The sequence below is a fragment of the Mirounga leonina genome, unplaced genomic scaffold (assembly GCF_011800145.1).
Source record: "Mirounga leonina isolate KUSES-001 unplaced genomic scaffold, KU_Mleo_1.0 Mir_53, whole genome shotgun sequence".
NCBI classification, from domain to species: Eukaryota; Metazoa; Chordata; class Mammalia; order Carnivora; family Phocidae; genus Mirounga; species Mirounga leonina.
Window position 1 is genome coordinate 9370009 of NW_023270807.1, and position 26902 is coordinate 9396910.

General features: G+C 35.4%; 1 protein-coding gene across 6 annotated transcripts in view; it reads left to right on the forward strand.

Moving 5' to 3' along the window:
• Positions 1 to 26902, forward strand: part of UBR2 (ubiquitin protein ligase E3 component n-recognin 2) — a 117707-nt gene that overhangs the window by 35451 nt on the left and 55354 nt on the right. For 4 of the 6 annotated variants that reach the window (XM_034991122.1, XM_034991125.1, XM_034991127.1 and 1 more), the window contains exons 5-11: positions 7484 to 7614; positions 10322 to 10460; positions 11365 to 11427; positions 15673 to 15793; positions 17515 to 17622; positions 18303 to 18391; positions 19482 to 19580. In XM_034991122.1, coding sequence (XP_034847013.1) covers positions 7484 to 7614; positions 10322 to 10460; positions 11365 to 11427; positions 15673 to 15793; positions 17515 to 17622; positions 18303 to 18391; positions 19482 to 19580 — 750 coding nt within the window. Of the gene's footprint in view, positions 1 to 7483; positions 7615 to 10321; positions 10461 to 11364; positions 11428 to 14200; positions 14327 to 15672; positions 15794 to 17514; positions 17623 to 18302; positions 18392 to 19312; positions 19412 to 19481; positions 19581 to 26902 lie in introns of all 6 variants that reach the window. The other 2 variants (XM_034991126.1, XM_034991123.1) reach the window with 2 other exon arrangements.

The window sequence follows — 26902 nt, forward strand, 5'->3', positions numbered from 1 at the left end:
AGATAGTATACTGCTCAGTACAGATTATAGTCACTCCAGCTGTAAATATGTGCTTTTTAAAATTGTTGATTCTGCATTATTTTTCTCTAAATGATATTTGTAATGATGTAGTAGACTCTTAATAAATACTTAAATCTCTGCTGCTATTTCTGACAGTTTGATGTTTGATTGAAGATCCTTATTTCAGATTTTATTTTTAAATGGCAGAGAGGTAGGTACATTCGAAGTACTTATGCATTGTTAGTAGGTCTGATATAGATTTGGGACAAAGGAACATTAATTAATAGTACTTCCTGGTGCACATACCTTACAGGTATCAAAATTTGACCGAGACTTTATGGTGTAAGACAGTGTCTTTTAGACTGTGTTCCACTGTGTTTAGGACAGATTAAAATTTGTGTGAAATGATTGAGTGCTATGGAAAACATATATTTTGTGTTTAATTTGCTTTGTATAAGTGTTTTAGGATTTATGACAGATAGATGCCCAGTGATTAGGATTTCAGATTTCTCCACTTCTATTGGAGGAGCTCTGTTGTTATCTCTTTTATATATTGTATTGGACTTCCATTTGTAAAAATACAAATAGACAAAGCTATATTTGACAAAAAGAGCTGTGCTTTTTAAAAAATTGAAAACTGGTATAAAACTATGGGAGAAAACGTCTACAAATCATATCCAGTAGTCTTACGCATGGAGGATATGTTCCAAGACCCCCTGTTAATGCCTGAAATCATGGGTGGTACCAAACCCTACATATACTATGTTTTTTCCTATACATACATATCTATGATAAAATTTAATTTATAAATTAGGCACAGTAAGAGACTGACAGTAACTAATAATAAAATAGAACAATCATAACAGTATATTATAATAAAAGTTATGTGAATGTGCACGCACTCATTTGCTCTTATAATATTGTACTGTGATGATGTGAGGTGATAAAATGCCTTGCCTACTTTGATGAGATGAAGTGAGGTGAATGCCATAAGCATTGTGATGTAATGTTAGGCTACTGTTGACCTTCTGACCATGCATCAGAAGAAGGACTGTCAGCTTCCAGTCTGCAGTTGCCCTGGGAGTGCCTGAAGCCGTGGATAAGGGGGAGCTTAATGTATCTGACAAGTGTCTAGTACCCAGAATATATAACAACTCAAGAACAAAACTGCAAACAACCCCATTAAAAATGGGCAAAGGACTTGAATAGACCTTTCTCCAAAGAAGATATAATACAAATGATCAACAAACACATGAAAACATGTTCAGCATCATTAGTTATTAGGGAAATGCACATTGAAACCACTTCACACCCACTAAGAGGGCTATAATCAAAAAGAAGGAATGTACATGTTGGCAAGGATGTAGAAAAATTAGAGCCCTTGTACATTGCTAAATGGGATGTAAAATGATTCAGTAATGTAATATTACTCCGACATAAAAAGGAATGAAATACTGATACATGGTACAACTTGGATGAACCTGCCAAAACTTGCTAAGTGAAAGAAGCCAGGAGCGAAAGATCACATATTGTATGATTCCATTGATATAAAATACACAGAAGAGGTAAATCTGTAGACAGAACTCATACTGGTGATTGCCAAGGGCCAGGGAAGGAGAGAATGGGGAAAAACTGCTTAATGGGTATGGGGTTTTACTTTGAAGTAATAGAAATGTTTTGAAATTCTATAGAGGTGCTAGTGGTACAGCAGTATGTATGTAACAAATACCACAGAGTAGTTTTTATGTTCTGTGAATTTCATCTCAATAAAATATTTGAAAAAACCTTAGAACTTTTATCTTTTAATGTTTGTTTTAGAGTAGACTTAAATAATTTTCTAAGAAAATTTGCTTGCTTTTACTCTGTTGACTATCCTTGTACATTAGTGGGGTAGCTATCAAATAGTGTCGACTTGAGTTAATTTCCTGAATTTTAGGAAGATGTTAGCAAGATCACCTTCCTGGCTGAAATTATATGATCTTGCCTGAGAATACATACTTCAGCAACTTGACAGAGAATAAAACCTCCGGACTCTGCCATTTAATTCCTATTTAAGAATTCAGTTAAGAAAAATGAAGTCCTCAAGGATAAGACTGTAAGAGAAGCTATTTTTAAAATAGTATTATGTTTAGCATTCCTGGTCCCCACTCACTAAATTTATACATCTATCTAGGTTTTTTTATATTTTATGCTTGAAATGGAAGAAAGCTATATAATATTTGCAGCGTACTTTTTTAAATCTGTCTTAGAATTGTTTTTATTGAATGTAATTTTTGTTATACATTTGGCTTGCATCTTAAGAAAAAGTTGGAAAAAACTTGATAATATACTTCTGAGGGATAATGCTTAGCAGTTCCATAGGTCTTCTCAACTCTTGGCATTTGGGATGGGACATTTTTTATTGTATAGGCGAGGGATCAGCAAACTGTGGCTCCACGGGCCAGATCTTACCTTCAGTCTGTTACTGGCACCACCATAAGAATAGTTTTTATATTTTTAAATACTTGGAAAAAATCAATAGGATGGTATCTGTGGCATGTGAAAATGATAGGAAATTCAAAATGTTGGTGTCTGTAAACAGAATTTTATTGCAACACAGCAATGATTTTGTTATTGTTGATTGTGTTTCCTTTTGTTGAAGCTTTTGGGCAACGGGAGTCAAATGTTTGGAAACAGAGCCTGTCTATAGTAGCTATTTGGAAATTATATGATCTGCCTTTATAATAAACATGTTATCTTGATTTCATTTTATTTTCCTACCTTTATTCTGGTTTTGCCCTCTTTGTACATCTATTTTGTAATACTGTCTTCTTACATTGGATGTATTCTTAAGTTGCTGTAAATCCTTTTTGAAATGAAACTTAATTCAATAACAAATGCACTGAATGAACAACCTCAGTGAAGACTTTTCTTTTACCTGAAATTTTCACTTATCAATGCTGCTCTCATCTCAAATGCAGATTTGTGATTATTAACTAAATATTATGCTAAGTACTATATTGTGTTTATTTCATTTAATTCTCAAAACAGCCCTATAAGATAAATACTGCTGTTATGAATATTTTATAGCTGCAGAAGCTTGAGTTTTAGAGAGATTAAAAAACTTGCCCAAAGTGTCCTCCTTGCCCAGAGTGTCTTAAATGGTAGTATGGACTCCAGTAATGGAATTCTTTAACAGTACCTTGCACTGATTTGATTTTATTCTCCAAATTTTTATTTAACATGCAGTGTAATATTAGTTTCAGGTGTAGATTTTAGTGATTCATCACTTATATACAACACCCAGTGCTCATCACAGCAAGTGCTGCCTTCCTTAATACCCATCACCTACTTAACCCATTCCCTCACCCCCTCCCCTCCAATAACCATCAGTTTGTTCTCTAGTTAAGAGTCTGTTTCTTGGTTTGCCACTCTTTTCCCCCGTGTTCATTTGTTTTGTTTCTTAAATTCTACATATGAGTGAAGTCATATGGTATTTGTCTTTCTTTGACTTATTTCACTTAGCATAATACTCTCTAGCTCCATCCGCATTGTTGCAAATGGCAAGATTTCATTAGTTTTTATGGCTGAGTAATATTCCATTGTGTGTGTGTGTGTGTGTGTGTATCACATCTTCTTTGTCCATTCATCAGTCAGTGGACATTTGGGCTCCTTCCATAATTTGGCTATTGTTGATAATGCTATGTTACACTGATTTTATAAATTTTCAGCAGTGAAATTGTTTTTTTAATAAAATTCTGATTTTCAAATCCCAGTAATAAAACAGATAAAAGTAGAATTTTTTTATTCCAGCATAATTAGCATACAGTGTTACATTAGCTTCAGGTATGCAATATAATGTTTCAATAGTTCTCTACATCACTCACTGCTCATCAAGATAAGTGTACTCTTAATCCCTTTCACCTGTTTGACCCATTCCCCACCCACCTCCCCTCTGGTAAACACCAGTTTGATTCCCTATAGTTAAGAGTCTGTTTTTTGTTTATCTCTTTTTTCTTTTCACATTTGTTTTGTTTCTTAAATTCCACATATGAGTGAAATCATTTGGTATTTGTCTTTCTCTTATTTCACTTAGCATTATACCCTGTAGATCCATACATGCTATTGCAAATGGCAAGATTTATTCTTTTTTATGTCTGAGTAATATTCCATTCTATATATGCCACAGCTTCTTTATCCATCTATCAGTGGACACTAAAAGCAGTATTATTAATGAATTTATTTTTTATCAGTTGACATGTATATTAGTTACTTGCTAGAAAGTCAACTTTGAAATAAGTGAGGTTGTTTCGATGACTATTTAGTTTCTAGTTTATTACTAGTTTTAGTTGGGCAGTATGGAGAAAGTCCTTATTCATAGCTTATTTGCATATGACAGTAGTTAAAACTGTTATTGTAATACAGTATATGCTTACATTTTAAAAATTCAAACATAATAGAAATTATGACAAAAACTAGTTTTCCATTATTCCCACTGCCTTCTAACATAAGCACAGATAACCTTTTTAGTAATATGCCTGGTATTCTTCTAGTTTGAAAGAAGAGTAACTCACAGTTGACTCACTGACCAAGGTTTGCTTTCTATAAAATAAATGTAATCAAAGAACTATAATTATTAGTCATAATTGATAATACATTATAGAATGAGATGATCATTTATTTACAAATTCCAACTGACTTATGCTATCATAAGGGCACTTTGAGCAGAAGTCTTTCTTAGCATTTAATTTACCATTGTACATATGAGTAGACTTACATAGCCTAACATCCTTTCACTGCAGAAATTTTTTTTTTAAAGAGAGAGCACGCATGTGAGCAGGGGAGGGAGGAGGGGCAGAGGGGGAGAGAGAGAATCTTAAGCAGACTCCACGATGTGCATGGTGTGCTTGGAGCCTGACGGGGCGCTCAATCTCACGATCCTGAGATCGTGACCTGAGCTGAAACCAAGTCAGATGCTTAACCGACTGTGCCACCCAGGTGTCCCCAGAAATAATTGTTTTTAATCAGTGACTATTTTTCAAGATGTTAACATGTGTGCACAAAGACGGCAGAAGAATCTTTATTCCTAGCCCTGCCCCAAACTGGGTTAATGTAATAGCAAAATTACTAGTTGGTAATCCCCAATATGTAATATTACACATCTTAGAGTGTATTTTTATATTACCATTTTAAAATATAGATAATTATATATTTTTAAGCTGGTGTGTAAGTCAAACAAGAAACAGCTCTACCAGGCCCAGCTCTACCTGGGATTTTGTAGAACAGTTTGAACACTACTGGCTTGGATTCTCAAGAATTGGCATTTGTTTCTGTTTCATTCTTATAAATTCTGTTTATCGTAATTCTTTCATTCTCTAAATGTCTTGTATTATGGGACATAATTGTGAGAAATGAATGACTATATAACAAGGTAATATCACCAAGGAAACTGAGCTTTGATTCTACTTTCTATTTTGGTATAGCAAGAGGTTCATATTATTATTATTATTTTTTAAGATCTTTTATTTATTTGACAGAGCGAGAGAGCACAAGCAGGGGGAACAGTAGAGGGAGAAGGAGGCTCCCTGTTGAGCAGGCGGCCTGATGCAGGGCTCGATCCCAGGACCCTGGGATCATGACCCGAGCTAAAAGCAGATGCTCAACCTTCTGAGCCACCCAGGCGCGCCACCCCCCTTTTTTCTTAAGATTTTATTTATTTGTCAGAGAGAGCGTGCACAAGCAGGGGGAGTGGCAGGCAGAAGGAGAAGCAGGCTCCCCACTGAGCAAGGAGCCTGATGTGGGACTTGATCCCAGGACCCTGGGATCATAACCTGAGCCAAAGGCAGACATTTACCCCACTGAGCCACCCAGGCATCCCAAGGTTCATATTATTATTAATACCCATTCTTTTATCAATCCCCAGGAGGTACCAGTTCTAGTTCCTTCTTTGTATGGATGGTTTCACTATGTTAATGACTTCTAGTCTCTATAAGAAATAGTAAAATAAACTTTGCTAGTAGGATAAAAAAATTTTTTTTCATGTGACATATAAAGCCGACCATTGAGAAGAGTTGTAGGTAAAAAGTGCTGTAAGACTTAGAAAAATCTTCTTACTCTTCTTACCTTTCTTATGTTCTTCAAGCTCCATACCCCTTTCTTTTAGGAGTCTTTGTCTTTTTTCCTCCATTCTTTTTATTCCTCATCTCAATGTATTTTGTATCCGTTCCACTAGGCTTATCTTTGGTGAGGATGTACAAAAATACTGTATCCTTTATGTATATTTGCAATAATTTGTTGATTCCCATTCCACGATGTTGGAACATACTGATTTGCCTTTTTTTTAAAGAGATGTTTATTTATTTTAGAGAGAGAGCATGTGCACAGGCAGGGGGAGGGGCAGAGGGAGAGAGAATCTCTCAAGCCAGCTCCCCACTCAGCACGGAGCCCGATGCTGGGCTTGATCTCACAACCCTGAGATCAGGACCTGGGCCAAAATCAAAGAGTTGGGTGCTGAACTGACTGAGCCACACAGGCGCCCCAGAACATAACATACTGATTTTCTTATTTGAGAAATGAATATAATACTGCCTAGCCATTAAGCTAAATAACAAAGCATTAAGATTAAAATTGTGTAAGACATTTTGCCTAAAAGGTATGATGAACTTAGTGTATATTTATAGTAATACTTTTTCACATTAACCTAGAATTTTTGTGACTTACTCCCTATTAAGTAAAGGTGCAAAGTTCTCCATTCCATACATATACGATGTGCATTGCTGAAAGAAAGTAGACAAGGGAGTGATTTCTTATGGCATCAAGGGGTGGTTTTCTGACCTTGTTGGCTTATCCTCTTTAAAATCAGGCTCTCCTGGGGCACCTGGGTGGCTCAGTTGGTTAAGCGACTGCCTTCAGCTCAGGTCATGATCCCAGGGTCCTGGGATCGAGCCCCGCGTCAGGCTCCCTGCTCGGTGGAGAGCCTGCTTCTCCCTCTCCCACTCTCCCTGCTTATGTTCCCTCTCTAGCTGTCTCTCTCTCTCTCTCTCTCTCTCAATTAAATAAATAAATAAAATCTTTAAAAAAAAATAAAATAAAATCAGGCTCTCCTTTATACCTATAAAACTAAATTTTGCTGGTCTGTCCTTAGATAACATTCCTTTGTTTATTCTGGAAATTGGGGATTAGTAGGATATGAAGCTATAAAGATGGCTTGATGTTAGGTTTTGAAGATCCTGAATGCCATTCTAAAATTTTTAGATTTATTCATTAGGCATTGGGGTGCCATTGATTATGTTCAGTTTATTCAGTAATTGGAATCATTATGAACAAAATGTTTCAGGAAGCTTGATTTGGTAGGCTGTAATGTACAGGATCAAACTGAAGAGAAGCTGAAGCTGGAAGATCAGTCAGCTGTTTACAGTAGTATTTTCTGCGGTGGAGGCAGAACAGGAAAGAGGAGAATTAATGTGCATTTAAGATGGTTGCAATTTTTTTTCTGTTCTTTCAGGATCCTCTTGTGCATTTATCAGAAGATGTGATAGCAAGAACCTACAACATTTTTGCTATTATGTTTCGATATGCAGTAGAGATACTAACCTGGGAAAAAGAAAGTGAATTGCCAGCAGATTTAGAGATAATGTAAGTACAACCCATTTATTCTTTGTATTCATATTTGCTCAAACTCTCTTTTAGCCATTTTGATTCTCATTCCTCAAATTAAGTTTAATACAGCTAGGATAGAACATACTTTTCTTTTTTAATAATAATAGTTTTCAATAATACTTTATTTCATAGTTTTTTAATATGTGTGATCCACTTAGTTGGTAGAAGTTTCTCCCTGTTAATTGGTTAGTTTACTTAAGCCCCGTGTTTCAGGCACAGGCAGTTTTCTGTTCTTTGTGTGATAAACCTGGTAACTCTCACATTTTTACTGTTTGCATTTCGATTATTGAGGGGTCACAAACTTGTGACCAGAGAGCTGGATTCTGCCATAGCTGTATTAAGGTTAAGGGCTTACTTTTCCATGTGATGTGCTTGCTTCAAGCAACCTTCCCTTTAACTTTTAATTCTAACCAAGTTTGTTGGAGTCCTATTCATATTTAAGGTTGATTACAAGTTGAAGTGAGGGTCTGATGAACATCAATGGTTTCTTTTTTGCTTTTTCAGTAGTGTCCTAGATACTTAGGTGTGGGTTAAGTGTTTTTTAATAAAGTGAGGTGTTAACTATACTTTTTTGGAAATGTTAAAAATAGTGCCTTATGAATTTATCTTTACGTATATCCATATGTGCCATATGAATCTTCACATATACCCATATATATCCACCTGTATCCATATATGCCATATGAATATATCTTCACAATTTCTTGCAGGTATTGCAGGTTGGTTTCCAGACCACTGCAATAAAGCAAGTCAAATGAATTTTTTGGTTTCCCAGTACACACGAAAGTTATGTTTACACCATGCTGTAGTCTGATAACATAATGTATAAAAAACAAAGTACATAACCTTAACTTAAAAATACTTTATTGCTAAAAGATGCTAACCATCATCTGAGATTTCAGTGAGTCATAATCTTTTTCCTGGAGGAGGGTCCTGCCTCGATGTTGTTGGCTGCTGACTGATCAGGGTGGTGGTGGCTGTGGGTTGGGGTGGCTGTGGCAGTTTCTTAAAATAAGACAACAGTGAAGTTTGCCACATTGATTGGCTCTTCCTTTCACTTGAACACTTAGAGGCCATTATAGAGTTTCAGTATTGTGTCTCAGAATACGGAGGCCCAGGGAGAGGGAGAGTGACGAGGAAACAGCTGGTCAGTGGAGCATTCAGAACACATACAACATTTATACTTAAGTTTGCAATCTTTTTTTTTTTTTAAAGATTTTATTTATTTATTTGACAGAGAGAGACAGAGTGAGAGAAGGAACACAAGCAGGGGGAGTGGGAGAGGGAGAAGCAGGCCTCCCGCAGAGCAGGGAGCCCGATGCAGGGCTCGATCCCAGGACACTGGGATCATGACCTGAGCCAAAGGCAGACGCTTAACGACTGAGCCACCCAGGCACCCCTTAAGTTTGCAATCTTAAATGGATGTGGTTCCTGGTGCTCCAGAACAATTATGACAGTAACATCAAAGATCACTGATCTCAGATCACCATAACAAATATAATAATGATGAAGTTTGAAGTATTGTAGGAATTACTAAAATGTGATACAGAGACACGACATGAGCAAATGCTGTTGGAAAGATGGCATTGAAGAGGCTTGCTCAACACAGGGTTGCCACAAACCTTCAATTTGTAAAAAAAAAAAAACAAACCCCAAACCCACAATATCTTCAAAGCACAGTAAAACAAGATGTGTCTGTACTTCAAGTTGGGAACCATTGATCAAAGATCCAAATTTAGACCCTAGAGAATAGAAGAGTTTTATTTTTATTTTTTTGTTTCATTGTAGGTTCAAGACCACCAGTATAGAAGGGAAAAGAATGTAACTTGCTTCTCTTGTACTGTTTTCCTATCTTAGTAAATGGCATTCCATCTACCCAGAAACCTGAATCACCTATACCCATTTAGATTTCAAGTCCAGCTGGTTCTCCCTACATCAAATCATTCAACTTCTGTTCCTCTCCATTATTACTCTCCTACTCCAAATTAATTAATTTCATCATTGACAACATTGCCTCCCTAACTGAACTGCCATACCTATTTTTGTCCCTCACGATTTATTCTCCACATGGTAGCAAAATGAACTTTAAGGCAAATTTGACTGTTATTTTTTTAGTATCTCTAATGTAAATCCCAATGTGGGGTTCGAACTCCTGACCCCGAGATCAAGAGTCACATGCTCTTCTAACTGAGCCAGTCCAGTGCCCCAGTGGATTGTAGAATATTGAGCAGGATCCCTGGTGCTTACCCACTAGATGCCAGTGGCACTCCTGCCCCAATCATGACAACAGAAAATGTCTCTAGACATTGCCAAGTGATCATCTATGGGAGATAGAGGAAAATTGCCTCCACTTGAGAACCACTGATGGCCAATTTTGACTTTAGGTCTCAGATTACTTCTCTGGCAGTTTTCTGAAGTCCCAGAACTGTTTTACCCTGTTGCAGCATTTTGTTTTTCTTGATAAAAGCCAGTTCACTTAGAATTGCATGTCTAATATGTATCTTCCCCAACAGATGGCAGTGTCATAGAGCATGGGGATGGGACTGCCGATGACTTTGTTACAGATACGTGCCCAGTACCTAGCACATTCCCTAGAACTAGAACCAAGTATGCTCTTACTTAATCAGCCTGGAGCTAGAGAATATGCAATTAGATAATATATAATTAATGTTTTATGCCACAGAGAGAAGAGGGATACCTACTATTGCATGCTGTTCAATGATGAGGTGCATACCTATGAACAAGTTATTTATACCCTTCAGAAAGCTGTTAACTGTACACAAAAAGAAGCCATTGGCTTTGCAACTACAGTAGATCGAGATGTAAGTAATTTCATTATATTGATGTGACATAATAAATTTGAACTTTTATTACAGATAAGCTATTCTGGGAAAATTGAATAGTCTAGGCTATTTTTGTTTTAAAGATTTTATTAATTTGAGAGAGTGAGTGAGAGAGAGAAAGAGCACAAGTAGAGGGGAGGAGCAGAGGAAGAGGGAGAAGCAGACTCCCCACCAAGCAGAGAGCCCAATGTAGGGCTGGATCCCAGGACTCTGGGATCATGACCTGAGCCAAAGGCAGATGTTTAAACGACTGAGCCACCCAGGTGCTCCTAGGCTATTTTTTTGTTAAATTTCATTTGAATATTGGTGCAGATATATATTGGGTGTAAATGTAAGCTGTTGTCAGATAGAAAGTTTAGGAGGAAATGTAGATACAGTTGCTCTCATTCTACCCAGTGATTAGAAATCCTCAGTTACGGGGCGCCTGGGTCGCTCAGTTGGTTAAGAATCTGCCTTCAGCTCAGGTCATGATCCCAGGATCCTGGGATCGAGTTTCGTGTTGGGCTCCCTGCTCAGTGGGGAGTCTTCTCCCTCGCCCTCTGCTCCTCCCCCCAACTTGTGCTCTTTCTCTCTCTCACTAATAAATAAATAAAATCTTAAAAAAAAAGAAGTATTTGGTTATGAAAATAGAAATTATAGCAACCTAGAAGAATAAATGTTATGTCATTTAAGGAAATATACTTATTAATGTTTTGGAAATATTAGGATGGCTTTGAAGGAAAATAATTTACTTTTCATCATTGAATAGAATGAATGTTATAAATATTAAAATTGACCAGAGTTGTTATATGCTCAAATATGTTTGTTTGTTTACTGGATGAAAAGTTATTAATACTGAATATAATATTTTTACATGTTAATTTAAAATATCTTCATTTACCAGGGACGTAGGTCTGTTCGATATGGAGATTTCCAGTATTGTGAACAAGCAAAATCAGTAATTGTGGTAAGTAATTTAAAAACATGCCTACACTGTTATTTTTTTTATTAGTTTAAAGCTCGTTCCATGTTTTGGCATTTATGAAAACATTTTTCTGCCTTCATGAATGTAAAGCCAACATCAACCAAAAATCATGTGTAATAATACGTTTCTTGAACATTGTATTATTGCTCTATCTAGTTTTTTTAAGGTATATAAGATTAATATTGAAAATGAATGTTTACATGAGATGTAGATGTTCTGCCTTCCAATTTCTGTATCAGAAACATCTTAATGTTTCATTTTTGTTTTGTTTTTGATAGGGTGTCACGTTACTTTTTAGAACTTAAACTGACCTTTAGCACCAAGATTAGAATTCAAGGGAAGTTGTTTCTTGGTAACTTATAACAAGATATGCTGCATATACTAATAGTACTTAGTGTATTATTTCTCTAAAGAAAACTATTCCCCACATTTATATTTATTTTAAAAAGTAAGAATTATTTTAAGCTATTCCATGTGAATGAATTTTATATAAATGTCTTTTTTTGGTAAATATTTTAAATTGCAGATAAAAATGCCTGTATGCCCACATTATACAGCATTTTCTTCATACTTATTTTACGTAAATAGTATAGAGGACCCTGTATTATCCCTTCTTTATCCTATTCCCTTTTCTCCTACCCTAGAGATAACTACTTTTATTAATTCATTTGTTCTTTCTTCTGCGTGCCTTTATACTTCCTTTTATTAAATCTGTCAACATTGTATGTATTGATTTGGAGGCCTTTAAACATTAATTCATAATGTTTCATAACAAGATTCATGCTGGATGTATTATACTGCAACTTTTCATTTCAGTGTTGATACTAGGTTTATGTGTGTTGATGCATGTACCTGTGAAGTATTCCATTGATAACTTTACCATAATTTCTCCATTCTCTTGCTGATGGACAATTAGGATAATTCCTTTTTTTTTTCTTTTTTGCTGTGACTAACAGTCCTGCTGTGGACATTGTTTTGTTTCTTTGCTGCATAGATGCAAAAGTTTCTCTAGGGTATATACCAAGAAATGGGATTTCTGAGTTGTTAGGGTATGAGCATTTTCATCTTTACTAGATTTTGCTAAGTTAGTCTCCAAAATGGTGGCACTAATATGCATGCCCACCAGAGGTGTATAGAGAGTTCCCATTTCTCCACAACTTTGTCAAAACTATATGTTGTCAGATTTTTTAATTTTTGCCAATTTCATTTGTATGAATGGCATCTTGTCAATTAAATTTGCATTGCCTTACTCATGAGTATCTTATTTCATATATTTTTTTAAGATTTTATTTATTTGACAGAGAGAGAGAGCACAAGTAGGCAGAGCGGTACACAGAGGGAGAGGGAGAAGCAGGTTCCCCATTGAGCAGAGAGCCTGATGCAGGGCTCGATCCCAGGACCCTAGGATCATGACCTGAGCTGAAAGCCGATGCTTAACCAACTGAGCCACCCAGGCACCCCATCTTATTTCATATTTATTTATGTTTTCTGTGAATTTCCTATTCATACCCTTAACCATTTGGGGGGCTTGTCTTTTTCTTACTCTTTTCTTAGGGGTTCTTTGTGTAACCTGAATTGTAGTCTTTTGTTGCAAATATCTTTTCAGATGTGGCCTAATTCAAGTTCGTCTCTGGTGCTTTTCACTGAGCAAAAGCTTTAAATTTTAATGTAGCAAAATACATCTTTTTCTTTATGATTTGTACATTTTATGTCTATTTAAAAAATTCTTTCTTGATGTCTGGACATACTCAATTTAATAATGCACAAGAAACTATACTGTGGTTGAGTAAAAGAATATTTCCATTTTTAGGAAATGCAGACTGAGTATTAAGGGATAAGGAGGCATGATGCAGGGTGCATATAACACACCCTCAATCGTTCTTCAGGTTTTTTTCTTTTGTTTTTTTTTAAGTGCATATATGTGTATCTGTGGAGAGAGAAAAATAAGGTGGAAATGAGAAAGCAATTGAAGTAAAAGGTTTATAATAGATGAATCTGAGTAAAGCTCAGATTTTTCCTTATATTGGTTGCTTTATAACTTCTTATATTTAGTAGTATCATTTCAGTTTTTCCTTTTAAAAAAAATTAGTATTTATAATCTCTAGTGGCATTTATGTAGATATATTCGTAATATAGAAAAGAAAGACCAGAAATAGATACTAGCTAGAAGGAAAATCTAGGAAACTATAGGTACATTCTAAGGGAGGAGGAGAGCTTCTTAACCAATACTAGAACCCCAGGAGTTAAAAAAGAAATGTATTTTTTGGCTACATAAAAAATTAGCATAGCAAGATATTCCATAAACAAAGTCAAGAGACAAACAGTAGATTTAGCAAAATTATTTCTAACATAGAGGATGGACATTTAATGTTTATGATAAACAGAATACTCATAGATTGTCAAGTAGGGAACAAACAACAAAAGAGAAAAATGGACATAGGATATGGAAAGGCAATTACAGCAGAGAAAAATCGAGGCAGTCAGTATACATGAAGAGACTCACTCATTAGTAATCAGTAAAATGACAGGGAGATTTCATATTCATTAGGTTGGAGAGGTTAGAGTGATAAAATACCTTACTGGCAGAGATGCGGAGAATAGGAATGCTTGTGTAGAATAAATTGCTACAGGATTTGGGGAAATAATTTAGTAGCATCTATTATTAAAGCTTTACCTTTCCTAAGAATTTATCCCATAGAAATGTAAGCACTAGCAAGTGTGTATACAAAGATGTTCAGTGCTGCTTTTTTTGTAGTCAAAGAAGACTGAAAACAAAGGGAATATGAATGCCCTTCTCTAGAGGATGTTTGAATAAATCCACAACACAGAATATTATGAGTCATTAACCCAAAAAAATCGGTTAACGCAGAGATGCACAAGAGTATGTATAGTATCCCATTTTTGTAAATCAAATAAAAATCTTTATAAATGTATACATATATAATATATAGATAGAGAAAATATGCAAAGACATACTGTGTTAATGTGGGTTATGGGGATGGTATGAAGTTGGGGGTAGAAAGATGATCCAAACAAAAAATGAGAAGGGGGAAATAAAAATAAAAAATTGTGATACACTTAAGTAGACATTTCTTTAAAGAAGGTATATAAATTAACCAATAAGCTCATGAAAACATGCTCACCATCACTAATTGTTAGGGAAATGCAGATAAAAACCATGATGAGATACCACCTGATACCCATTTGGATAGCTGTTATAAACAAAGAAAAACCATAACATCATCACAAGTGTTGGCAAGGATATGGAGAAATTGCAACCCTTGTGCACACTGCTGGTGGGAATGTAAAATGGTACAGCTACTATGGAAAACTGCAACGTGGTTCCTCTCAAAATTAAAAAGAGAATTACCATATGATTCAGCAGTTTTGCTTTTGGGTATATGCACAAAAGAATTGAAAGGAGGGTCTAGGAGATATTTGTACACCTATGTTCATAGCAGCATTGTTATTCACAATAGACAAAAGACAGGAACAACTCAAGTGTCTATTGATGGATGAATGGATAAATAAAATCTATATACATACAATAGAATATCATTCAGCCTTAAAAAGGAAGAAAATTCTGATGCATGCTACAATATAGATGAACCTTGAAGACATTATACTAAGAGAAATAAGCCAGTCACAAAAAGATAAATACTGTATGATTCTGTTTATACGATACCTATAGTGTTTGGTGGGTATAGAGTTTGGGTTTTTCAAGATAAAAAGAGTTCTGGAGATTGGTTACACCACAGTGTGAATGTACTTAACAATTCTGAACTGTACACTTAAAAATGGTTACATTGGAAATTGTAGTTTATTATACAACAGGTTTTTTTTTTTAAGTATTGATGACATCACTTCTGTACAGTGAAGCAAATTACTTAAATAAATATGTAATTGCATTTAAGAAATTAAAGACCTAGAACAAATGTAAGCATTTAAATAATTTCTAATTGGTGGGGCAGATTTTCAAGTATAGGACCAAAGATTAAGGTTACTCATAAGCTATAACTTCTTACTTTTTTGTAAGAATCTTAAGATTCTTTCTAGATCCTAAATTAGGATCTGAGTAAAGCAAGCCAAGTGGTATTTTTCTTACACTCATACATGAAAAAAAAATTCTCATGTAATGATGAGAGTATAGTTATATTAAATAAAAATACTAGCTTTTTTCTATAAGATAGCCTTTTTGTTTTTTTCATTCTGCCATTTCTTTTTAAGAGAAATACCAGTAGACAGACAAAACCACTCAAAGTTCAAGTTATGCATTCGTCTATTGTCGCACATCAGAATTTTGGTTTGAAACTTTTGTCGTGGCTGGGAAGTATTATTGGATATTCAGGTAGGTTCAAAAAACTATTTTGGAAAAAATATCAAGTGAAATAATTTCTTGCTTTAATTTCACATTTTAAAATACTGTCTCAGAATATCTTTATGCACAGAAAAACCCATGTTTCTCAAATTTTGATCCAGAGGATTTTTTTATATGCATACAAAGGATTCTGTGTTCAAATAAATGCAGGAAATATTGGGTTAAACAATAGTAAATGACTTTAATATGCTAATGAAATCTAAATCTCACAGACTTAATAAAAGAACCTTTTTTTTTTTTTTAACCCCATTCTGTGGAACTCTGTTCTACTGAGCAAGCTGGAAAATACTACTGTAAATAAAACCTCAATGATTAGCAGTTTAAAGGATGCAACACTAATGCTGATATCTTTTGTTTTGACTCCTCCAACTTTTGATTACTAATAATTTTCAACTCCAAACACTTGCAGATTTGAAGTTACTGATTTATATTTGATATTTTTTGTCTTTCCACATTCCACAAATTAGATAATCTTTTTAATGTGGTAACAGAATGAAGAACCCACATGGCTAATGCCAAAAATACAAGTTTGGTATATAAAATATAACACTAAAGAGAAAGATAGGAATAGATCTAAGCTATCTGTCATACTGTTCTTTAGAAAGCAAGAGAAGTGGTTTGGATAAATGACATTCTGATGTTTATTATAAAGAGAATTCTAAAATAATTGTATTGAAAGAGCATTGCCACATTGTGAACGGACAGTTGAAAAAACATGTAGGTATTGAAATTTAGGAGACCATGTTTGCTTGCCTTTTTAAATGTCTCTCCAATTATTTTTCTTATCCTCAATCTTTTTAGAGTTGGTGTTTTCCATTGGATACCTATGCACCAAGTTCTGTGCTAGAGTAGTAATGAATAGTATCACGGAAGCAATTTCCTGCCAAAATTTTTTTTGAGATATTTACCCTTAATTATTTAAAGACTTTGTCTCTTATTTAATATTTATATACGTATTTCTCTTTAGCTTTATAAACAATTTCTGTTTGATCGCTTTTATAATTTTAAAATTACTCCCTTTTTTTTCCTGATTATTTTGCATGCTTATAGAAGACTAAAAACTGATTTTAATTATAAAGTATGAAACATAAAGGTATTAAAGTTTTGGTTATGTTAATGCTTATGTTAATATTTGAAGAACTTTTTTTTTTTTAAGTTCAGCATTTAGAAGATGTAGGACTTTGTCTTCCAGGACCTTTCACATAGTAGGTACACATAGGCTCACAGGGAACATTTATTTAATGAGTAGATACATTTTGCATAGCACTGATAAATGGACTGGTATTTATTATAGTACAGAGGCCATGCATTCTTTTTTTTAAATGGCAGCACAATTATATATTATACCTACCTTCAATTATCATGAGATGTAACAATTTTATTATAATCTGGTTTAATTAACATAGGTGCCTAAAGAACTGTATTTAAATTCTTTACAACATAAGAGGTCGTTGCCCTTCTGATAGGCTTATATTTTGGTATTTTGGAGTAAGTGTTGGTGTATAATGCGAGATTTGGAATTTTTCTCCTTTTTGTGAAAATGTTAATATGTTTACTTTTCCTGAATAAATTTGACCGATTAGTAAACATGTAAAACTCTATAGGTTCACTGGAACATTTCTATTAAAATGTCATTTTATTTTAATACTTGAAGTTCCTATTTCATTGACTACTTTTCTTCCTGTTTTAAGATGGGCTTCGCCGAATTTTATGTCAAGTTGGTTTACAAGAAGGGCCAGATGGTGAAAACTCTTCTTTAGTGGACAGATTGATGCTTAATGATTCCAAATTGTGGAAAGGTAATCTTTTAACTACTCTCAAGGTATAGGAGAACCTTAAATAAGTAATTGGGAAAAGGTTTTTTTGGGTTTGTTTGGTTTTTTTTTTCATTTGGGAAGGCATTTAATAAATATATTTATAGTTTTTAGAATTAGCACATGCAGTCTTATTCTTTGGAAAAAACATAAACAGATTTTGGAGTCCATGACCCAAATTAAATAACCTTTATATTTTGTTAGAAAACTATTTTTAGAAGAACTAATTTTTTAAGAAACAGTCTCCTTCTCTCTCTGCCTCGCCTCCCTGCTTATGCTCACTCTCTCAAATAAATAAAAATAAAATATTTTTTTAAAACAGATTGCAGGGACGCCTGGGTAGCTCAGTCGTTAAGCGTCTGCCTTTGGCTCAGGTCATGATCCCAGGGTCCTGGGATCGAGCCCCACATCGGGCTCCCTGCTCAGCGGGAGGCCTGCTTCTCCCTCTCCCACTCCCCCTGCTTGTGTTCCCTCTCTCTGTCAAATAAATAAATAAAATCTTTTAAAAAAAAAAAAAAGCAGATTGCAAACATTTTATACTGAAGAACACATTTAGAGTTTTACTCTTGAGACTTAAAATACAATTGAACATATAAAAACTTCGGAAATGTAATTTTTGGCTTGTTTGATACATTCTTAGTTTACATCTACTCTTTTTGTAAAAGGTGCTAGGAGTGTGTATCATCAGTTGTTTATGAGCAGTCTACTTATGGATTTGAAATACAAGAAATTGTTTGCTGTTCGATTTGCAAAGGTAAGTAGTCTCTCAGTTTGAAATTTAACAAAATAGGTTATATACAGAGTAAATATAACCCATGATTATATCCAGGCTTTATAGTATTAGCAACCAATAGTAATATGTCACTGTGTTGATTTTAAGTTCTAAGAAACTTCAGTAGATGATCTTATCTTTTATAAATAGAATAAAATTCCAGCAGTAAGGCTTTTCCTTTTCATCACCTGGATACAAATATCCAGCTGTGAAATGTATATGATATCAAATGATAAATGAAGAATTTAAACCTATACCGTTGTGAATTATGTATGATATTATTCCCATTAAAATTTGTATAAGGGAAAGATAATCTTAGCTGAAATGACATGTAGATACGGATGTTGATTTAAGAATCATGAACTCTTGGTTGTCGATATTGTTGAATTATGTTCTCCCTTTTCATAGTATGTGCTTATTTTTTAATTCACCTGAATTAGGAGTTCTTAATCAAGGAAGCATGTAAGGATAATATGGGGAGCTCTTTCAAAATATATGTCTTTGTGTCCCATTCTCAAACTTAATGAAACAAATTCACCAAGAATGGGGTCCAAGCATGTGTACTCGGGAAGAGCCATCAGGTGATTCTGATATACATCCATAAGAAACAAAAATCTGGTTTCATCAGAGACCATGTAGAGCTGCTGTGGTTTAGCCCTACTGGTGTACAATAACATCCCAGGATTTTAGAAGCTGTTACTCCTATTTGAGCTCATAAATTGCCATTGTGCTGAAGATTATATAGTGAATCAGTATTTATACAAAACTTACTGGTAGAAGTCATTTCGTTATCATTCTCATAGCAGTGTTATCTTATTGACTCCTCCAGCACTGACTTTTCATTATAATCCTTAAACATTTGGTCAATGTGGATTAGAGGTGAATCTCCCCCTTGTTGTTTAGAATTACCAGCAGTTGCAGAGAGATTTTATGGAGGATGATCACGAGCGAGCAGTGTCCGTGACTGCTCTGTCTGTCCAGTTCTTCACCGCACCTACTCTGGTGAGTAGTGCTTGCCTTTTCTTTGTAACTGATAGCTGGCACTCCTTGCCTTTTTTTGCCTTCTTAATAGAACTATGAGCGTTTGCAGAGTGATTATGTGACAGATGACCACGACAGAGAGTTTTCAATCGCAGACCTCTCGGTTCAGATATTCACGGTTCCTTCACTTGTAAGTACTAAAAGACTAAGAAGAACTTTCTTGTTTGCCATTGACAGAAGTAAAGCCTTAAAATACTAGAGAATGAAGACCTGTATATTCCTGAATAGAATAATATTTTATTAATGGGTGATTGGACTTCAGACACCTTCAGCCATACTAGAACATAGCCTTCAGTATGTAATCTAGAAAGAAAAAATCATTTAAACTTAATCTGTACATTTTCATACTACTTCCCCGAGGTTTTGAACTGGTAAGTTAAAAATTAAGCAGATTGGTTTAACAAATGTATACATTAGAAACAGCATATTATATACAATCTCACATTTTGAGAAGCTCCCTTCCCCCCAGTAAAGGAAGGGGTAGCTAAGGCAATTGAATCACAGTGATTGTGGGTGGTCTTACACTAGTTGCCTGGGAAAGCATCACTATGTTTTAGTGCTATTCAGTAATTGAAATTCATATTTAAGTTATTTAACATGTTTTGAGATCTATTATTGATTGGGCACAGTTCTAAGCTTTGGGAATACAGCGGTGAACAAAAACAGATGTGGTCCTTGCCCTCAGGGAACTTAAAATAATGGGAAAGACTCACAGAATTGGTTAATTAAGATTATAATGAAAACTCTAGAATTTGGTTGTTTTGCAAGAGAATAATAGAGAGATCTGACCTTTTCCCAAAGTTCAGAGAGGGATTCTATAGGGAAGGCACCTTTATGTGGGGTCATGAAGGAAAGTTCATTTAAAGGGACCAACACTTAAGCAGGTCCTGAAGTAGGAAAGTTCCTATCCAGGAAACAGACAGAAAGCCAGCACAATTGAAGATCCTTGAATATGGAATAAAATGAGACCAGAAACGAAGGCAGGTGCTTAATTGTATAGTATTCTATTTTCCTACAGGGTGCATTTTCCAGTTTTTTTGTTTATTTATTTGTTTTTAACGAGTGTTTTTCCCAGGATTACCTTTATGTTGAAGGATGTATTCTAGTACAGTTGAAGCTGTCTGTATCCACTAACGAGATATTATAGGCCAAGTGAAGGATTTTGGTTTTATGGGAAAGCAGTGAAGAGTTTTAAGTGGCATTTACATCATCATGTTTGTGATTTTTAAAAGATCGTGCTGTTTGTAATTTGGAGAACAAATTGGCAGGGGGGCAAAAGTGAGTGTGGGGAACCTAATTAGAAGCTGATGCAATGATCCAGACAAGAATTGGTGGTAACTTGAGCTGGGATTTTGGCAGTGGATATGAGTTGTGAGAGAGATTTAAGTAGTAAAAGCTACAGAATTGGCCAGACTTGGGTTTGAGGGATCAGTTGGTGATTGGTTATTCAATTGGAGGGAAAGGGTAAAGATGACTCCTAGGTTTGTGACTTGCAGCCCAGTGGATGTCGTGCCACTTGGACAGGGGGTTTTGGAAAACGAGTAGGATTTGTGAAGAGAGAAAGCAATGCTTTCATTTTAGTCAGGGATGTTTGAGAAGTCTCTGAGATAATCCCATGTGTGTTCATATCTGTGCTTCCTCCATTGATCTGTTTGTCCATTTCCATGTCAGTACCCAGTTTTAATAATTTTAGCTTAATACTCTGTTTTGATATCTTGTAGGGCTAAATCTTCCATTATTCTTTTCAAATAATTTCTTTAATGTTCTCAGGCTTTTTTTTTTTTTTTTTAAAGATGAACTAAAATCACAAAAAAACACATTAGGATTTTGATTGAAAATATATTTAAAGATACTTTGGGAAGAACTCATATCTTTGCAATATCGAATATCCCCATCCAGGAACATAATTTGTCCTCATTTATCAAGTTTTATATTATGCTCTTATTACAGACTTCATAGCTGTCTTGTTATGGGTCTTACACATTTTTAATCTGGCTATGTCTGGTATGTAGGAAAAGCACTGATATATTTATGTATCCATCTTGTATCTGTCTGGTCCTCTTAATTAGCATTTCTTCTAATATTTTGTGTTGATTTCTTGGGATTTTGAGTAATCTACAAGTAATTTTTTTCTTCTAATATTTCAACTTTTATTTTTTGTTTCTTGTCTGATTCCTTTAGTTAAAACAGTACACAAATAGCATATGTACTCATTTATTCAGAACTTACTTATTTAGCACCTTTACTGAGTAGGTACTGTTTTGGGCTCTGGAGATAAATACTGCAGTAAACGAAGCAGACAAAAGTCCCCGTTCCCATGGAATTTATAGTCTAATTGGGAAGACAGATATACAAACAGTTGCATACCATTTGTAAATCAAGTGTTGGTAAGTGCTATGAAGTAGAAAAGCAGGTTAAGGGGATAGAGAGTGACAGTGAAAGGGTCATATTTTATACAAGGTTATCAGAAGGCCTCTCAGAGAAGTAGTGTTTGAACAGGAACCTGAAGAAAGTGAGAGATGAGAAATGTGACTAACTGGTGGAAGAGCTTCCTGGGCAAGTACAAAAGTTCTGAGATGAATGTGCACTTGGCATTTTGGAAGAAAGAATCCCAAACAGGCCAGTGTTGCTAGATAAATGAAGAAAATGGTTAATGACATCACTGAGTTTGGGGATAGGGTTGAAGGTGGAATGGGCAAGGCCATTGTGAGAGCTTAGGTCTTTTGTCTAAAGAAAGTAGAAAAAGGGAAATAATAAAGAGCAGAAATTAATAAAACAAAGCAAATATACATAAGAAAAAAATCAGTACAATCAAAAGTTGGTTCTTTTAAAACAAGGAAAAGGAATAGATACCTAGAAAGACTAATATAAAAAATAGAAAAACTTTAATTTTAAAAAGGGCTACAAAAAAGTACAGGCCTTACAGATATTAAGTAGAAAATAAGACAGTATTGGGACCAACTTAAATCAGTATAATTGGAAATTTGGGTGAAATGAACAGATTCCTAAGAAAACCCACAGGTTATTGAAAGAGAAACAAGAAATAGAAATTTTTAATTATTATAAAAATCTTCTCACAAGTCCCCAGGCCCAAGTGCCTACACTGGAGAATCCTTCCAAATATTTAAGAAATAATACCTGTCTTACATAAATTTTTCCACAAAACAGAGAAAGAGAATATACTGGCCAATTTAATTGAATTCTCTGTTATCTTGATACCAAAACCCAACAAGGCAATTTATAAGAAAATTACCATCTAATCTCTCTCACAGATGAGGTTGCACAAATCAAATCAGGCAATATAGAAAAAGGATAATACGTCACAACCAAGTTTGGTTTTTTCCCTTAATGAAAGAGTAGTGTAACATTTGGGGGAAAAATCAGCTGGCATAACTCACCTTATTAACGGACAGAAAAAAATTGTATCAAGTACTTTTTCCAAATTAATGAAAATTCAGCACTCATAATTTAAAACAAAAAATACCTCATACCTACGAATGAAAGAGAACTTTAATCTAATAGAGTACCTAAGAACAAAACAAAAAATAAAAACCTAAAGCAAACATTCTACATAATGCTGAGTATTAAAATCTTTTCCCCTGAGATCAGGAATAAGAAAGATTCCTGCTTTTATTCAGCACATGATGACTCCCATTCTTTCTGTAATTTCTTGAGATAGATGTTTAAATCGTTGGCTTTCAGCCTTTCTTTCCTGATAAGGGCATTTAATGCTTAAGTTTCCATCTAATCGTAACGTTAGCTGCATCCCACAATTTTGTAATGTCTTATTTTTATTATACAGTTCCAAAAATTCACTGAGTTCCTTTGTGATCTCTTCCTTGACCCATTTGTTCTTCTTTGTGATTATACTTCTTAGAGATATATTGCTAAATTTCAAAACAGCTGGGCATTTTCTAATTATTTTGTTAACAAGTTCTAGCTTAATTTCACTGTGGTCAGAGAACATACTGATTTCAGTCCTCTGTTGAGTCTAGCTTTATGGCCCAGAATGTTTTCAGTTTTGATAAATATCCTATGTGAACTTGAAAATAATGTATATTCTCTTATCATTGGGTGCAGTGTTTCTGTATGTCGCTTAGGTCAGGTTTGTTCATTTTCATTGTGTAAGTCTTATATACTTAATAATTTTCTGCCTACTTGTTCTGCCAACTATTGAAGTATCTTAAGAGTTTCCCACAATGATCGTTGGATTTGCCTTTCTCCTTTTAGTTCTGTTATTATATGCCTGCTTTATATATCTTTATGTTATGGAATACATACAAATTTAGAATTGTACCTCCTAGATTAACCCTTTTATCATCATGAATTATCTTTTTCATCTCAGATAATACTCCTCACTTAAAGTAATTTATCTGATACTACAGCAACAACTCCTTTCTTTTGGTTAGTGTTTGCATAGTATGTCTTTTCCATTGTTACATTTTTAACTTTTTTTTTTTTTTAAGAGAGAGAGAGTGTGGGGAGTGGAGGGAGGGGCAGACGGAGAAGGAGAGAGAGAATCTCAAGCAAGCTCCACGCCCAGCGGTGACTCAGTCATTTGAGCTTCCGATTCTTGATTTCAACTCAGGTCATGATCTCAGGGTCATGGCATCGAGCCCCATGTCAGGCTCTGTGCTCAGTATGGAGTCTGCTTGGGATTCTCTTCCTCTGCCCCTCCCCCCTGCTCACACGCACATGCTCTCTCTCTCTAAAATGGATAAATAAATAATATCTTAAATAAAGTCATAGTCTGATAATGTCATTATCTAGATCATTTGTAGTTCTATTCCTATTTAATTTCTTTTATATTTTTGCCCCTTTTGATTTTTAGTCACTTGAAATGCTTAATAAGCAGTCTTGCTATGATTTATGTAGGTTTGGTTTTCTTTATAGATATTGGAGTTTGTAGATACTGTATCCCTATGCTGGTGGCTTTCTCAGTTTTGGAAATTTTGGAGTCATTCTCTCCTCAAATACGGTTTCTGGGGCACCTGGGTGGCTCAGTCGTTAAGCGTCCGCCTTCGGCTCAGGTCATGATCCCAGGGTCCTGAGATCGAGCCCTGCATTGGGCTCCCTGCTCGGCAGGAAGCCTGCTTCTCCCTCTCCCTCTCCCCCTGCTTGTGTTCCCTCTCTCGCTGTATCTCTCTCTGTCAAATAAATAAATAAAATCTTTAAAAAAATATATATGGTTTCTGCCCCATTCACTTTCTCATTGCCTTCTGGGAGGATGTGTTTTATTACAAAATCTTAGACACTGCATGGTATCTTTATCCTAAGAAGATTCCCCTTAATGTTAGGCAGCTGGAATGAGGCCCATCACCTTAGTCTAGTTAGGAATTAACATGACTCCAGGTTGTTTTGGCTAGACTCTGTCTTCTGAGTCATCCTCACCCCTGCAACATTACCCTCTAAGGGTTCCCAGTCAAGAGCCTAAAGGGTTCACTTGAGTTCCTCCCCTCTCTAGGGTCCCGAACTCGTTTTGTGTCCTCCGCTTGCTAAAACTGCCACATTGCTCCTTTGCTCTTCTAGTCTTTCTGCTCTTAGACTTCTAAGGCCTGCACAGCTTCAGAATTTTGTAGATGTCTTACGGGGAAAGCTGAAAGAACGTTGGACTCCATTCCTACCCTTCTGTTCTTACTAGAGTCCTGGCCACCCCACTCCCCACACCAGCTAAACTTAGGTTTTTCTCCCTGTTAGCAGTTTTGTCAGACTCTTTCCTGGGATCTTCTATCTCATTTTGCCCTGCTCCCAGAAGAGTCAGATGCTGAAGGAAAAGCAGCTGCAGGATGTTGGCTCATCTCCCTCTGCTGTGGCCCTTCTCTATGGTTTTATCCCCTCGAATTCTTATTGCCTCAGCAGCTCTCTAATGATTTCAGACTTTTTCCTAATTGATCTTTTCTGGTTGTTCTTGGGGAAAAATGTTGGTCAGCCTCAAGTTTCTTCCCTCATGACTGGAAGCAGAAGAGTACATGGATAGTTTCTTGGAAAAGCACCATTAGTAATTCATCTGCCTATCCCTGCTTAAAAATCAATTGCCTAGATATTAGTGAAATGTAATATATCAGTAATACAATCCCATATATTGGTCTTTTGGGTTAACTGAAAATTCAGTCTTCCATTTTTAAATAGCCTGGTCAAGAACCAATACTAATAATTCAAGTGATTAACAATATCTTACTTGTTCTAATTTGTTTTTATTAAATGTGCCCTAATTTATAGTCATCATTACCCCTGTATGCTCTATCATGTTTAGTTTAACTAAAAGTATGTTCACAGGCCATTATTATTCAGTAATGTTTTTCACAGGGGCACCTGGGTGGTTCAGTCAGTTTGGTCATCCGACTCTTGATTTCAGCTCAAGTCCTGATCTCAGGGTGGTGAGACTGAGCCCCATGTCGGGCCCTGTCCTCATTGTGGAGTCTGCTTGGGATTCTATCTCTCCGTCTGCCCCTGCCCCTCCTGCTGCACACGCTCTCTCTCTCAAAATAAATAAATAAATAAAATCTTCATAAAAAATAAAGATTTTTCAGAGTTTTAGCGGGGACTGTGGCCCATTTTGAATATGTAATGAGCCTTGCAACACAAGATTGAATACAAATTACATAAAATAAATAAAATTGTAATTAAGGTGAGTAGCAGAAAAATGTTTTTTTATAATTTTTTTTTAAAGATTTTATTTATTTGACACAGATAGCAAGAGCAGGGACATAAGCAGGGGTAATGGGAGAGGGAGAAGCGGGCTTCCTAAGCCTGATGTGGGACTCAATCCCAGGACCCTGGGATCATGATCTGAGCCAAAGGCAGACGCTTAATGACTGAGCCACCCAAGCACCCTCAGTAATTTATTTTAAAGCAAAGAGAATTGTAGGCATTTAAAAATTAAGCAGTTTGGGGGCGCCTGGGTGGCTCAGTCGTTGGGCGTCTGCCTTCGGCTCAGGTCATGATCCCAGGGTCCTGGGATCGAGCCCCGCATCGGGCTCCTTGCTCCGCAGGAAGCCTGCTTCTCCCTCTCCCACTCCCCCTGCTTGTGTTCCTGCTCTTGCTGTCTCTCTCTCTGTCAAATAAATAAAATCTTTAAAAAAAAAAAAAATTAAGCAGTTTTTTAGGGTGATGAGAAGTACTAGACCTATATAATTATGTTAGATATTTAATGTCAAAGATTACCTTGAAAGTTTAGCAACAATCTAGGCATGAGGTGATAAAGCCAAGCACTTAAAGTTTTTTATTCTTCTTTTCTGTTGTAACCTTGGAAAATATGCTTTCTCTAGTTTTCTTTTCAGAAGTAGAAATGGCTGAATAACTCCCCTCTTTCAGTGGGACAGTACTAATGGGCGTCTTACTGATTTTTTTTTTTTTTTAAGTTGGCATCCATGACAATCATAATCCAAAACAAAATTATGCAGTGGATAAACCATCTCTTTTAAGAATTTATCTGAAACTGAAAATGCTAAA